The sequence below is a fragment of the Antechinus flavipes genome, chromosome 1 (assembly GCF_016432865.1).
Source record: "Antechinus flavipes isolate AdamAnt ecotype Samford, QLD, Australia chromosome 1, AdamAnt_v2, whole genome shotgun sequence".
Classification (NCBI taxonomy): Eukaryota; Metazoa; Chordata; class Mammalia; order Dasyuromorphia; family Dasyuridae; genus Antechinus; species Antechinus flavipes.
This window is the reverse complement of record NC_067398.1, coordinates 210667943-210684054: the sequence shown is the minus strand read 5'-3', so window position 1 is coordinate 210684054 and position 16112 is coordinate 210667943. Positions and strand designations below refer to the sequence as shown.

At 35.0% G+C, this 16112-nt stretch overlaps 1 protein-coding gene across 1 annotated transcript; it reads right to left on the bottom strand.

Annotated features, from left to right (window-relative positions):
* Positions 1-1917: 1917 nt before the first annotated feature.
* Positions 1918-14475, bottom strand: HEMGN (hemogen). Its single transcript, XM_051995628.1, has 4 exons — positions 14314-14475; positions 11748-11838; positions 3711-5908; positions 1918-2599 (listed from the first exon to the last, which is right to left on the bottom strand). Exons 1-4 carry the CDS (start codon positions 14393-14395, stop codon positions 2484-2486), a joined length of 2487 nt encoding a protein of 828 aa, XP_051851588.1. The 5' UTR covers positions 14396-14475; the 3' UTR covers positions 1918-2483.
* Between the last annotated feature and the right edge of the window lie 1637 nt (positions 14476-16112).

Below are 16112 nucleotides of genomic sequence, written 5' to 3'. Positions count from 1 at the left end.
CCAGAAGAGGCCAGGATTGGGTGTATAGATTTGGAAATCAAGATTGAGACAATATTTGAACCTATGAAAGCTGAAATTATCAAGTGACATATCATAAAGAGAAAAGGGGGCAGAAGAGAGTCTTGGGGACACTTACAAATTGTGGTATAAACATCCAATAAAGGAGACTGAGAAGAAATGGGCAGAGGATAGTAGTATTGTGGAAACAGGAATTGAACATGGAGAACATGAAGAAGGAGACATGAAAGATAATTCTTAGTTTTCCAATTAGTAGTCCAGAATAATAGCTATGTTATTTACAAAAATAGAAAAGTCAGGAACTTTTTGGAAGAGCAAGAAAAATATCTCTCGTCGTGAAGATAGTTATACTAGGAGGAACCAGTTCCATTTCTTCCCTTTTCCAGAGAAAACTTCTTAAACTGTGAATCTTGACCTCATGTGGGGTCTTATTACTCAATATGTGATTCAGAAAATAATGATTACCAGTGAATGTTTCATTTGTATATTTTATATATCTATGTACCCAGGGTCACAAGTAAAAATTTCCCAAGTGAAAAGAGGTCACGAGTGGAAAAAATTTAAGAAGCAGAGTTTTCAGAAGAGGCCTTTCATTTGAACAGGCCCAATTGTCTGGAGAGAGAGTGAAAATCTTGAGAGTGAGGCACTCCTCCAAGCCTTTTGAACTTGCAGGATGGTATGTGAGTGCTAATTTCTATGAACCTACATGACCTGACAAGAAGACATATATTGTGAGATACAAACAGAACTTTCCTATAGCCCCCAAGCCCCTAGTGTGTGAAACTCAGTCCGACAAGGAAGAGTATGCAAAAATATTTTAGTAACAATTCTTAACCTGTGGTCCAAAACTTCTGTTTAAAAAATGTGTGTGTCTATGTATGTGTTAACAACTGTCAGTTTCCTTTATATTTGTCTTTATTTTATGCATTTGTAAACATTCTGAGGAATCCATAGCATCACCAAACAGTCAAAGAGGTCCACGACAGAAAAAGGTTCAGAACCCCTGTGCCTAGAAGCTGAGCATGGCAAAAATGCAGAGGATAAAGAAATTAGGTCAGTGGGAAAATGACTACTACCTTCTGGGAGCTAACTGTGGTTACAGGAAATAGCAGCAGTGATGGATTGTGGTGGGGGATACTGCCCAGAAGGGCAGGAGGCAAGACTTGTCAGATACTCAATTCATCAATAAACATTAAGCACCTCCTATGTGCCAGGCCCTGGGAATACAAAAAAAAGAGGCAAAAAGCAGTCCCTGTTCTCAAGGATCTGACAATTCAAAAGGGAAGACAAAATGTAAATAAATGTATACAAAGCTGGCTATATACAGGATAAATAAAAATAATTTCAAAAAGGGAAAGCCCTTAATTTAGAGGGGTCAGGAAAGGTGGGTTGATGTCAGCTTTGTAGCATCTGTCCAGTATTCCCCCTTCTCTGACATTGCCACTATTCTGTAGAAAGTGGGATTTTAGTTGGGAGATGGAGAAGACCAAGGAGGTCACTAATCAGAGTAGAGAAGAGAGTGTTCCAGGTATAGAAGACAGCTGGAGAAAATGCAAAGTTTCAGGAAATGGAGGGTCTTGTTTTTGGAACAGCCAAAGGGAAGGTGTAAGAAGACTGGGAAGGTATCAGAGGACAACTTGGGAATGAATCATCCTGGCAGAGGCTAAATTATGAAAGACTCTGTGCATGTGCATGATCAGATCTTTGGGGACTGAATGGAGGAGATGGAGAAAGAGTTGAGGCAATAGGATCCCCTGGTGTGCTCCTGCAACCATCAAAGTGTGAAGTGACCAGCACTGCCCCTGGTTTATCAGGATCCAAGCAAGAAGCCAGAGGAGTGAGGAGTCCCACAAAGTATAACCTATTGTTTAACATAAGGAAAAAGTCTCAACACAAAGATTATATACATAAATTTTTTATTTAGTTAAAACTAGATCAAAACCAAAACACACAAAAAATTAGCTATTATGCACACATCAGGTAGGTTTTGAGGATCTTACTACTGTAAGTAAAACTGCTACACTAATAAGACAACCAACTTTTTTAAAAAGCCTAAGCAAAATAATGAAATTATTACTATGTTAATATTTGAATTAAGTTTACTAGAAAATGAAAAACTGCCAAAGAAAGGTTTTAAGTGTTCCTGGTTCCTAATGTCTTAATATCAAGAATTAATTAAAACAATTTTGTTTTCTGAGGGACAAAAGGATAGTCCTCAGATATTTTTCCTCTCTTTTCCTCCCACCCTTACCCAATCTGCTCCAACCTATCCCTAATTCCCCAGCACACACAAATGAGTCACCATAGCTGAAGGCAGGTCTTCAGATTTGTTAAATATAGAGTACAAATAGGAAAATATTCTTTAGTTAAATTATTATTGAATATCATAGAGATCTGTACTTTATTGAACTTAGAGAAATTGTGCATTTAAAACATTAGAATACTGTATCTTTAGTTTGAAACTATCATGGTTGAGGTAGTTGTTGAAATCTGTAGTAATCAATCTCTGCATTATTCTCCTGGGAAAGATTCAGAATTGCAGGCTTTTCTGGTTCCTCTGCTTTTGTTATTTTTTTCAACTCTGTAAAACAAAATAAAATAGACATTAATGGTTTGCAACAAAATTCCAGAATGTAAATACTTAGAAATTAATTATTATCTTGATTTTAATTGACTCTAGTTTTTTTTCCTAAATGCTTTTTGGAAGCAAGGGAATATTCATTAAAATATGGTAAAACTTCAAAATTAACATCCAATTAAGCAAAATTCCCTATCACAATGTTTTGTTGAATTCTCCTTTTAAAGGGAGCTAAATGACAAAGAAATGAGTCATTTTCAAGGGTTTAAAAGTCCAGGAAATATTATAGGGCCAATAGAAATTCATCTAACTATTCTACTTCTTCCTACAGTATTGAAGGAATAGAACTTATGTTCAGAATGATAGCCACAAAGCACTTTGAGACCACCAGTCATTAGGAAAAAATTCAGTTAGGTTCAAAAAAATCCAAGATACTCAAGAATTTAGAAGAAAATTAAATACACTTTTCCTTAATCACTCTGGTTAATTTTTATTATTTTTATTTAAGTATCATTTCTGCTAGATTCCTATCTCTTCATTGGCTAAGAAAGTGTTTCAAGTTTTCTTTTCTTTTTTTTTTTTATTTCCTCAAATTGAAACCACAAATCCAGTATTCATTGGCTGATTTCAGCTCTTGAGATAAGGAGTTCAACCCTAGTTGTAAAATAAACTAAATCAGTGTCTCTGCGGGTCATAAATACTTTAGTGAAAGGGACATTTGAAAATCTTTAGCTTAACTGTTCTGAACAGTTGATAGAATAGTTAGAGATTTGGGCCTAGAGACCTGAGAGATTTGAGTTCAAATATGGCCTCAGATCATATACTAATTATATGCTCCTGGGCAAGTCATTTAACTTATATTTGCCTCAGTTTTCTCATCTATAAAATGGAAATAATAATAGTGCCTGCTTTCTGGAGTTTTTGTGAGGATTAAATAGATAATAATCATAAAGTACTTAGCACAATGCCTGGCACTTAGTTATTATTATTATTATTATTATTATTAAGAAACTTGCCCAGGATTCAATAGTACTTGAATATTTTAAACCCAACTAGTTACTAAATGAAAACTTTCATTTTTATTTGAACATTTTAATGGAAGAGGGAAGCCTACTTGGAAGGCAAATGATTGCTGTAGCAGTTTCTCCATGTGTTTCAGGATCCTGAACTTCAGGCATATCATTTGTGGGGCATGTTTCAGTATGACGTTCTTCAGGACCAGCTGTCTTGTGACATATTTTAGCCAAGAGAGTCTTAGGCATAGCTGCTTCTTGGTATGTTTTAGGGACATATTTTTCAAACACAGATATTTTCTGGCTGATATTAGGCGTGAGATCTTTGGCCACAGCTGTATCTTGGTATGTTTCCAAAGCATACTCTTTAATTCCATTTCTTTCTTGGCATTTTTTAAGCAAAAGATCTTCAGGCACAACCCTTTCTTGAGACATCTTAAGGGCAAGCTTATCAAATACATTTTTTTCCTGGCATGTTTTAGTAAAAAAAACTTCATGTCCAGCTATTTCTTGATAGGCTTTAGGGGTATATTTTTCAGGCATAACTCTTTCCTGATGTGTTTTAGGAGGAAGATCTTTGGGCACAGCTGTTTCTTGGTGTGTGTTAGAGGTATGTTCTTCCAGTGCCTCTATTTCCTGGAATGATTTAGGGAAGCTACTTTCACACACAATTGTTCCTTGATACATTTTAGGAACATCTTTTCCAGACATTGCTCTTTCCTGGCATATCTCAGGAGAGCAATCTTTAGGCACAGCTGCTTCTTGACATGTTATAGAGGTGTGTTTTTCTGGCACAGCTGTTTCTTGGTATGTTTTAAGGGTGTATCTTTCAGATACAGCTGTCTCCTGGTATGTTTTTGGAGAAACTTCTTCAAGGACAGCTGTTTCTTGGCTTCTCTTGGGTGCATAGTTTTCAGTGATAGCTGTTTCTTGATGTGTTTTCAGAGAGCAATCTTTAGGAACAGCTGTTTCTTGGTATCTTTTAGAAGAGAAAGATCCAGGTACAGCTGTCTCTTGGCAAGTTTCTAGGGTGTGTTTTTCAGGCACAGCTATCTCTTGGCATGTTTTAGAAGAAAGTGCTTCATAAGTGGCTGTTTCCTGGCATCTTTTCGGTGAAGAATTTTCAGTTTTCGCTCTTTCTTGGAACGGTCTGGGAGAAAGATCTTCAGGCACATTCATTTCTTGGTATGTGTCAAGAGTATTTTCAGTGATAGCTGTTTTTTGATGTATTTTTGGAAAGCAATCTTTAAAAACAGCTGTTTCTTGATATCTTTTAGGAGAGAAAGATTCACATACAACTGTTCCTTGGTATGTTTTAGGAGATGGTGATTTAAACCCAGTGGTTTCTTGGTATGTTGTAGAGGTATGCTTTTCAGGCACAGCTATTTCTTGGCTTTTTTTAGGAGAGAGATCTTTCAGTGCAGAGGCTTCTTGGTAGGTTTCAAGGGTGTTTTTTGCAGACACATCTATTTCTTGACACGGTTTAGGAGAAAGCTGTCCAGGGACAACTGTTTCTTGGAATCTTGTAGGTGCAGAGTTTTCAGAGATAGCTGTTTCTTGATATATTTTTGGAGAGCATTCTTTAGGAAGAGATTTTTCTTGGTATCCTTTAGGAGAGAAAGATTCATATACATCTGTTTCTTGGCATGTGTTAGGAGATAGTTCTTTAAACTCAGTGGTTTCTTGGTATGTTGTAGAGGTATGCTTTTCAGGCAAAACTGTTTCCTGGCATGTTTCAGGAGAAAGCTCTTCAGCTACAGCTGCTTCTTGGCATCCCTTAGGTTCAGAGTTTGCAGTGATGGCTGTTTCTTGTCTTATTTTTGGAGGGCAATCTTTAGAAAGTGATTTTTCTTGATACATTTTAGGAGAGAAAGATATAGGTTCAACTGCTTCTTGACATGTTGTAGGAGGCATCTCTTTAAATACAGTGGTTTCTTGGTATGCTGCAGAGATATGGTTTTCAGACACAGCTGTTTCCTGGCATGTTTTAGGAGAAAGATCTTTAGACTCAGAAGTTTCTTGGTATGTTGCTGTTGTGTAGTTTTGCGGTATAGCTTCATGTTGATATGTTTTAGGGACTTGTTCTATCACAGTTGCTTCTTGGTTTTTTGTAGAATCAAAGTCCTTGGCGGCAGTCACCACTGACTCCTTCTGTTGCTGTAGACATGGTAGTTCTTTCTTTGCTTTTTCTTCCTGTTCCACACTCACAACTTGTAGGGAAGGTTCCTTCTTTGCTTCTTTAGTTTGTGGTTGGCCTCGGCTTTTTGCTGTTCTTTGTCGTTTGCTTTGATTTTGTGATCTGTTAGGATAACAAAAGAAGATTCACGAACAAGAAGATTCAGCATACATATAAAAATATAACATTATAGTGTAACTCGAGGCTCCTTAAACTTTTTCTACTCTTGACTCTTTTTTGTCCAAGAAATTTTTTTAAATTTCAATAGTATTTTATTTTTCTAAATACACTTTTCAACATTCATTTTTGTAAGACTTTTTGTTCTGAATTTTTCTCCTCTCCTTTAGCACCCCCTCCCAAGACAGCGAGTAATTTAATATACATTAGATAAATGTGATTCTTTTAAACATGAGAAAGAAAAACAAACAAAAAGTTTCTATGATTCTATTCATATTCAGACTCCATAGTTCTCTTTCTGGACGCAAATGGCATTTTCCATCCCAAGTCTAGTGAAATTGCCTTGAATCACCATATTGTTGAGAAGAGCAAAATACATCTCAATTGTTCATCCCATAATCTTGATACTACTATATACAATATTCTAGTTTTTCTCACTTCACTCAGCATCAGTTCATGTCAGTTTTTCCAGGCTTTTCTGAAACCAGCCTACTCATCATTTCTTATAAAACAGTAATATCCCATTACATTCATATAGGAAAACTCATTCAATCATTCTCCAATTGAAGCTGTCCAAGAAATTTTTATATAGGTATAAAATATATATAAAATAGGTATACAAATAAAACATTTACCAATAAATCATAATTTTGCAACCCCCACATTCAGTTGCCTGATCCCATGGCAGAGGTGGGGAAACTTTTTTTTTTTTCTGCCAAGGGCCATTTGGATATTTATAACATCATTTATAGGCTATACAAAATTTTCAACTTATAGAACTCAAGTAGTAGGAGTAGTTTTAGTACCTATCTTTTAGCTCATCATCACTGTCAGTTGCCTTAGCAAATGATTTTGCAGAACTTATACAGCCAGATGTTCCCCATCCCTGCCATAGGGTTGCAACCCATAGTTTAAGATGTTTTAGTATAACTACAGTTAAATAGGAGTAAAAACTGAGTTTAATGCCAGTCCAGTTGAGAGTCAGAGCCCAGGGTTTGCACACCCAAAGAGGTGATTAGGATACAATTTCAGCCAGGATTTAGGAGTGTGAAGGTAGGAAAAGGTATTATTCTATACTGTATTGTTAGGTTTAGCGCAAGAAATTTAGTCTACCCTTAACAGAAGAAAAAACATGTATTGTGAATTGCCCAGACATCCACAAACTTGGAATCAAATCTAATCCTCTGATAAATCTAACACTTTTTTCATTATGTCTATAGACAAGATGACTTCTAGGTCTAATTCTGTTATGTCAGTTTATGTTGTCCTATGGAAGAAAAAAAGTTTTGAGAGAAGAAATTTAGTAATAATGACTTGGTCAGGTTCAGGTCGATCAGATATTAGGAATGAGATGCTGTGAAATAGCACCTTTTGAGCCTTCCATTAAAGTAGCAATGCTGTGCAATGGACAGAATGTGTATCCTGGAGTCAGGAAGACCTGAATTCAAATCCCACTCTAGATACCTACAAGCTAGCTGTATGGTGCTGGACAGCTCATGTATCCTCCATATGCCTCAGTTTATGATAGCCCCTACCTACTGGGGTTATTCTGAAGATCAGAAGAGATAATATTTGTAAGATAGGTCCTTAACAAATACTTGGTTTTTTTTCTTTTCTGACGGGGTTTTTCTTGAAAAATCAGTCCAGTAATACCAAGAAGAAAATAAGAAGGTTCCTATATGATTCAAATTGTGCTTTACTTTCAAGATCCTAAAATCTCTTCTCAAACTACTTGGCAGATCAGAAGCCAATTAAATCATCTTTATCTCCAACTTTAACTTCTGTGTATTCTCTGGCTTTCGACTACCAGACAATTTTTCCTCATGATTTCATCTTTATTTCTGGCTTCCATGCAATTTTCAGCTTTTGCTTTGATTCTCTTGATCTAGCTTACAGCTCAGTCTAGAACAGCTCTCTATTTTGGTATCTTGTGTAAAAGCGTGGGCAGCCAGATGGCACTGAGGTAAGACTGCTATACCTGCAGTCAAGGAGACTTCTTTTCCTGAATTCAAATCTGCCTCAGACATTTACTATGAGCAAGTCACTTAATTTAGTTTGCCTCAGTTTCCTCAATTGTAAAATGAACTGGAGAAGGAAATGACAAATTCCAGCCAAGAAAGCCCAAAAAGGAGTCATAAAGAATCAGGCAAGCTTAAACTAAATAACTAAAATTAAAAAAAAAAAACCCTAAATAACAAAATGTAAAGGATTGGACTTAGAAGGCATTTGTATAATACTAGCCATCATACAGTACTTTAAAGTTTACCAAATCATATTCCTTGCCTTCTTAATGAGTGGAGGATGGGTAGAAGGAGGGAGAAAATTTGGAACTGAATTTTTTAAAAAATTTTTTCAGTTGGAAAAAAAAAATGTTTTTACATTTACCAAAGTGAAGTGACTGGTCCAGGCTCACATAGCTAGTAAGTGTCTGAAGTCAAATTTAAACTCAGATCCTCCTGATTCCAGGGCCAATGTTCTATCCACTTCATCACTTGGATATTGATAACATCATTCATAGGCCATACAAAATTATCACCTTATTGAACTCAAGTAGTAGGAGTAGTTTTAGTACCTATCTTTTAGCTCATCATCATTGTCAGTTGCCTTGAGAAAAGAAAAATCCATTACAAATACGTATAATCATGTAAAACAAATTTTCGTGTTAGCCATGCCCCACCCCCTGCTTCATGAAAAAGATAAGAAAAAAGAAAGGAAAAAAAATATCTCTAATTTATTTTTTTCTGCCTCTAATTTATCATAGAAACGTTTATAGAAAAATATAGGGGCAGGTTTTTTGTGGTTATTTTGATTTTTGACAATTTAATTTAAAATTTAAAAATGTTTAAATATTTTAAATTGTTAAAATATTTAGAATTAGTAAATTATTTCTTTAAAACATTTTCACATCAAATCAGCAAATACTTATTGAATACTAGATATAGTCAAAATACTACACATGAAAATTATTGTACATGATTTGACCCTGGCAAATATTTTATTCACTGACAAGTTTTTTAACTTGTATGAAAGATTATTTTAAATTCCTTAATCCAATATCTCCAGAATAACAAAACCTCATTTTGACAATATCAGGTTATTGAGAAAAGGTATAATTCTGAGCCACTGATTTTCTAATTTTTTATTTTAAAAATTCCCTAGCAGTCTTTACAAGAACAAACAAATGGATAAAGTATGTATGTTGTTCGGGTTTTAATATGTAAAATCATTAAAGAATCTCAGAACTGAAACATTATCAGAGACCATCTAGCTCAACCTATACCTGAACAAGAATATGTTTATACACATATGTACATATACAAGTACACGTAATACACTTATAATATAACAAACCAAGCAAGTATTCATCTAACCAGAACAATCTACACAGTAACAATATTGTAAAGATAATCAACTTTGAAAAACTTAAACACTCTGATCAATATATCAACATAATAACCAACCACAATTCTCAAAGACTCATGATGAAGCATGCTGTCTATCTCCAGAAAGAGAATTGACAGACTCAGAGTGCATCTTGAAGCATATTTTTTTTCTTTCTTTTTTCTTATCTTTTTCATGAAGCAAGGGGTAGGGCATGGCTAACATGAAAATTTGTTTTATATGATTATACGTATTTGTAATGGATTTTTCTTTTCTCAAGGAAAGAGAGAAGGGAAAGAATTTGGAACTGAAAATAAAATTTAAATCTACACACACACGCACACACACACACACACACACACACACACACACACACACATATGGAGTCAACTAGATTGCTTAAAGACCTCAAGCGAGTCCATCAGCACATATATCTTGACCAGGCACAACAAATGAACAATAATCTGGATGCAGAGTTGAATAGGAGGAGAAGAGCAGGCAGGATTCCGTTTTGGAAACTACATTTTCAATTATCTCAAGTTGCCCTCTATCTCAAAAACTTATTTTTTAGACAATAGAATTTTCTGATTAATGCTTTGCATCTACAAATTAGAATAGCCAAAATAATATGCAATCTAAAGGACAATGAATAGAAATAGCACACATATTTTAAAAATTAAATTGAAAAAGCAAATTTTGCCCTATTACCATTAATGACTTCCATGCAAGAAGTGTCCTAGAAGTTGTCACTAATAATCTATATGATGGAAAATGGAAGTAGGTCAGTCATTTGGTAAGATTGACAGCTTGAATATTATGTTGCTATCTATGAAATATTAAAAGAACCAGAGGAGAGTTTCCAGTGCATTGGGCAGATCCTCTATAAATTTATGGAAATCCTCTAAAAATTTATGGAAAGATATGGATAGTTCAGAGAATGAAGGAGCTGATGAGAAGAAAACTATACTAATGGAGAGATCCCTCATATCTCAAATGTGGGAGATATTTAATGCTTATCAAATTTGTTTTTATTTTTGGAGGCAATTGGGATTGAGTCCAGGATCATAAAACTATTAAGTGTCTGAGGTCAAAGTTGAATGTAGCTCCTCCTGACTTCAGGGCCAGTGTTCTATCCAGTACCACCTAACTGCCCCTAATGCTTATCAAATTGAAATGAAATAGCTTAAATTGATATCATGGTTTTCCGAAAGCAACAAATATGCATCAACCCCAAAAGTTGTTCTCTAATTCTCCTGCCACTGGTGAAAAAGAATTACAGTAAGAATAAGAAAACATGGTCTCTATCTGGCCTGTCACTTAGTATTTGCTAGTCTGTGGACTAGTCTCTTAAACCCCCAGGAAAATCTCTTTGTTCTTCTGTAACACAGGAATCAGAGAATTTAGAGCTGAATGGACAAGTAAAGATCATCATGTCCAGCTCCTTCATTTTGTAGATGAGGAGAGTGAGATCCTGAGGAGTAACATGCAGAGTCATATAGTCTTTAAGAATAAAAGTTAGGAAACAGGTAGGTGGCACAGTGGATAGAACACCAACCTTGGTTTCAGGAAGATTTGAGTTCACATCTGACCTGAGACACATTACTAGCTATGTGACACTGGTTGCCTCTCCCCCCCCCCAAAAAAAAAAAAAAGGAAGAAGAAAGGATGAAAATTTGACTTCTGACTCTAAAGTCCTATGTTCTTACTCCTAAACCACATAACAGTCTCCACACAAGAAAATATTTGCTCTTTCCACTACATGTGGTTTTTAATTTATTTTTAAGTAAAATAACAGTAGTAATAAACATGTTATATATAAATAATAAATCTATCTACATATTTTATATATATATATACATAAAATCTATAAATATATAAATAATAAATAAAAGTTAAATGATGATATATTTATATGGTACCCTAACATTTACAAAATGTTAATGACCCCATTTGGAGTTTGTAGACAAAGATACAGAAGTGATTTGCTATTTCCTTCTCCAGCTCATTTTAAGATGAGAAAACTAAGGCAAACAGTTAAGTGATTTGTCCAGGATCACACAGTAAGTATCTGGGACCAGATTTGAACCAGGAAGATGAGTCTTCCTGAATTCTATCCACTGTGCCATCTGTCTGCCCCACTTTCCAAATGAGAAAACTGAGGTCAGAGAGGTCAACTGACTTGTTCAAGATCACACAGCTAGTAAACATCCAAGGTAGAATTTGAATCCAAGTGTTGCTGTCCCTAAGTCCAGTGTTATCCCCTATGCTGCAATGACTCTCTGTGTGAAAGCACTTTATGAACTCTACAGACAAATAGAAACAATTAGTGTCATTCATGTTTTTGTTTGGATTTCTTCAGGTGCCATCTTTACAATGTACTTATATTCTGTTGTAACTAATTTACCCAAGCAACTGTGGTGTTTGTCTTTCTTGAGCTTCAGCTTTTCTTTTCCTGAGGAGCTCTCGGTTCCGCAAACATCGGGTTCCTATGATCTCTGTGGGACCAAAATAAAATAACTTGATCAAGCAAAGGAAATAAAATTTAATTGGCCCATAATGAAGAATGGGATGACAGAATCTCTATACCCAATAGTTTCAGAATACACTAGAAATCTTCCATTTGGGAGTAATTGGGATCTATTCCTCTCTTTACCCCCTAGATCAAACAAATTCTGACCTCAAACGTTACTTCCATCCTAAGGGTAAAGAGGAGCAATTCTGAGCACAAAGGAGATCGCAGTCTCCAGATGTCTATGTCTGTATCTGCACAAGAGCTCCTTGAATAAATGACATTTCACTGAATCTTCACAAAACCATGAGCCTTGTGTTTGTGCCATGGAACCATGACCAGAGGAACACAGCTACCTTTATATAAAACTTCAATTCTTTTGAAGAGTAGATGCTTTGGAAAGTTTAATCTGCAAACTTAAACATCACGCTCTATTCAGACCCTATTGTCTTATCCTTCTTTTCTCTGACAAACTTCTTGAATATCACTCATCTACCAGAGGGATCCAAGACAGGATCTTGGCTACTTGCTACTTGGCTACTTGCATCTGCAAGTAGCCCACAAAACTCTACTGCAGCCTGAATCAAATTAAAACATAACTGATAAAAGGTTAACCTCCCCCCCAAAAAAGATACTATATAAATAATATTACATTGTGGTTTTCTAAATAATATGCAATCCTTAAGAATCCATTTCTATTTGAGTTCGATACTACTGTTCTACACCCTTGCCTATATATCTTCCCCACTCATTTCCTCCTTAACTCATTACATTCTAGTTCTTTAGATCTATCATTAACTAGCTGTGAGACTTTGAGCAAGTCACTTTATTCCTTTGAGTTCAATTCACTCATAAAATATAAAATGTATCTGTAATCTGGTCTCCATCTGTCTTTCAACCTTAGTTCTAACTTTTCCCACTATAACCAGTGTGATAGGTTCATTAGCCCCTTGTTCATTTTTACTTCTCTGCCTTAGGCTCATGTTAATTCCCATCATCAAATGTCTTCCTGTCTTCTCTGCCAATCTACATCCTACCCATGTTTCAAAGTTCACCTCAAATTCCATCACTTCCATGAAATCTTCCTTTGTTCCTCTCCAGCCAACAGTGATATTTCCTTGCTCTGAACTTCTATAGTATTTTCTATGTATACCAAATTATTCTAAAGTTATTGAATTATAACCCAGGTTATTCCTTTTTGAATGCATATAGCTTATCTCCATTATATTCCATGAGGAAATGAATCAATGCTTAATTTGAGGAAGCATAAAACTTCTTGAGAGAGTATTGGAGGACCATAAAATCTTAGAGTTTAGAAGGAACTTTAGAGGTCCCCTGGCCCAGTACCAATCAGAAGTAGAATTCTTCTCTACTACGTGCCTGACAAATGTTCATTTATTTTCCCCTGAGCCATGTGCTCCAATTTTTTTTTCCATAATTATATCGTCATAAAAGTTCTGTGGACAAATTCATTACTTGCATGCATCTTTGCAAACAAATTAGGTTTACAACCATTTTAAAGAAATATCCATCAGCAGGCAGATATAGTCCTGTAGTATATAAAATCCAAAATAGCAAGGCATTTAGAAACTCAATGGATGTTATTTTCCATTAAAATTACTGTTCCCTAATGTAACAAAATGGTAGATTTTTATGATTCCTTTATTTGTAGAATGACAAATTGTCTTTTTCTGGTGTCCAGTTTATTCTTGAGTTCTTAGATTATTTGCATTATTTAGATTAGAGATCTCATCTGTTATCTTTTGGGCCTTCAGTTTCTTCCAAAACTTTCTACATATTGAATATGAAATTTGTTCAAGATCCATGGTTTACTCATTGTGTCCACATAAGTTATTTCTAGTTTAAAAATAACAAAATCCCAATATTTTTTATCAGATGCCCCACATGCTAAAAAAATAAAATAAAATAAAATTCTTGTATTCTTGAAGAATCAAACATTAGTAATAAATAATAAGGGCAACCATGATAATAATGAAAAGAAAACAATTTACTCAAAAACTTTTTAAGATTTGTTTTCATCATGCATCAAAAAATAACCTGAACAAATATGTTTCTCTGTCCACCTGTTTCTTCTGTTCCTTCTCTTCTCACTCACATATATCACATAGGCCCATGTTCTAAATAATTAATATTTACACATCATTCTTTTAGTTATTTACCTTTAATTTTTCTGCTTGCTTACTTTCTAAGATTCAAGGAATAATTCTTTTATTAACTCTTTTCATTTCCTCAGGTTGTAAATTTAAAAGTTCTATGTCAGTTTTTAGAATCATAGGACTAGAGAGTAACAACAGGATGCCTAATGTCCTGTCTCCCACAATTATTAGTAAATATTCATCCATGGCCTGTGCAAGATCCACATAGAACATGGAAGTGAACATAATCCCTGCTATATCCAACTGCCACCACTTTACAGTCTCTGCAGTAACTTTTTTTTTACCTGGAACATTGTCTTCTTTCTTGCTAAGCGCAGACATCGCCTCAAAATCCCGGTGAGGTTGGTCCCTTTTTACATTATTCATCCTGCTTCAGTTGGTCATTACAGTTTAGTGACTGCCACAAATGCCAGCCTACCAGCTGATTCAAGACTTTTGAAACAACTAATGCTTTCAAGAACAAACAAACATTAGTCTTCCCGCCCAAATGTCTTATCTGGTCAGACCACAGCTGCTTGGCTGGCTCCATTTTCTTTATCTTTCTCTAAAGGTGTGTAAAGGGGAAAGTATTTGGTAATGCATCCTTGCTCTTTTTCATCGAATTATTCTTTTTAGAGTGAGGCCTTCTGATAACACCGTGGCTTATAAATATTCCTTACCATTCAGCATCTGTTTGGGCATATCTCCCCAACTGCACACTTAAATGTTCTTCCTGCTTACATAGTTTTCCCGCCCAGTGCATTTTCTCTCATACTCTCACAAAATGACATAAAGAATTTTGCTATTTAAGTGAATAGCCAAATTTAATAATTGAGACATAAGAAAAATGATCAATAGTTAGATTTTTAAAAATAGAGTCCTGATCATTTATAAGTGACCCAAGATAACCAGTAAAGTAAATGGCTATGTACCCAGTAAGAACTAGTAAGCATTAATTGATGAGGATGTCAGGACACATCAGAGAAATTAGGTTGGCAATGTCATACTTGCAGCTATTTTAAGATATCATCTGGTCCTTCAGTGAGGATGGGCTTCCTTTTTTCTTCTTAATTTTTTTTTGTGCCTTCTGTTTAAAAATCATAGCCATTTCTAGATATGCAGCTGGATTGGGAGACTACATTCCCAGAAAATAGAAGTGTATTCTGATCAGGAAGTTGGAAGATAATGTGCAGTATTAAATCCTCCCAACCCAGAAGACCAATCTAGTCCCTAGCCTCAAGTAAGCCTAGTTCCTATTTGCATGCATACTTAAAAACTCACACTGCCAGAGGCCTATTGTTGCTTAAGCTATATATAGCAGCAAGCTAATGACATTCTTCTGGGTTATATTTTTAAAATGCTTATTCAATGTACTTATTTTTTCTTATGAAAATACCCTCAATTTCTTCTTGTGTTTCAAAATTTCCCCAATCTCCCCCCCACACCCTGGGATTTCCATTTTTCAACCTTCCCAACCTATATATTTATATTTATGCATTCTGTGATTATTATTTCAAATTTAAAACCATTCCTTAATCAAATTAGTCTGGGAAACTGTGACAGAAGACCTATTTCTGTATATCAGGGCAAGGTTGTAATATGTCATTGAAATCCCAGCCAATTTGAAGAAAAAAATATAGTGTGTATTGCTTTAAAATTGATAGCTACCTAAAGAATTGTGCTTGACTCCACTATATATAAATCAGATCATACTTTAATTTGTCTAGGAATGCAAAGGAAATATATAGGGAAACATTTTTTAAGACAAAGAATACTTTTATAGTGAGAATGACCACCATTCTTTCACCTATCTTTTTGTAAATTTGGATTTTCACATATTCTGTTTTCTTAAAGAGTGTAAATACTGCATAAGGTATTTTGATGACAAAAAAGCATAAAATAATAATGATGGTCATTCAGGGATGTGGTTTTAAATATTGGGCCCACTTTTTAGTGGCTTGGATTATTGCAGCTCATTGGAATAACCCCAAACATTCTAAGAACATTTTCCTGAAAATACAGAGTGCTTCATTAACTTGACTATCTTGCTGATCATTAATAGCATTCTTTATAAAAGGAGCTTTTCCCAATGAAAATCACATTT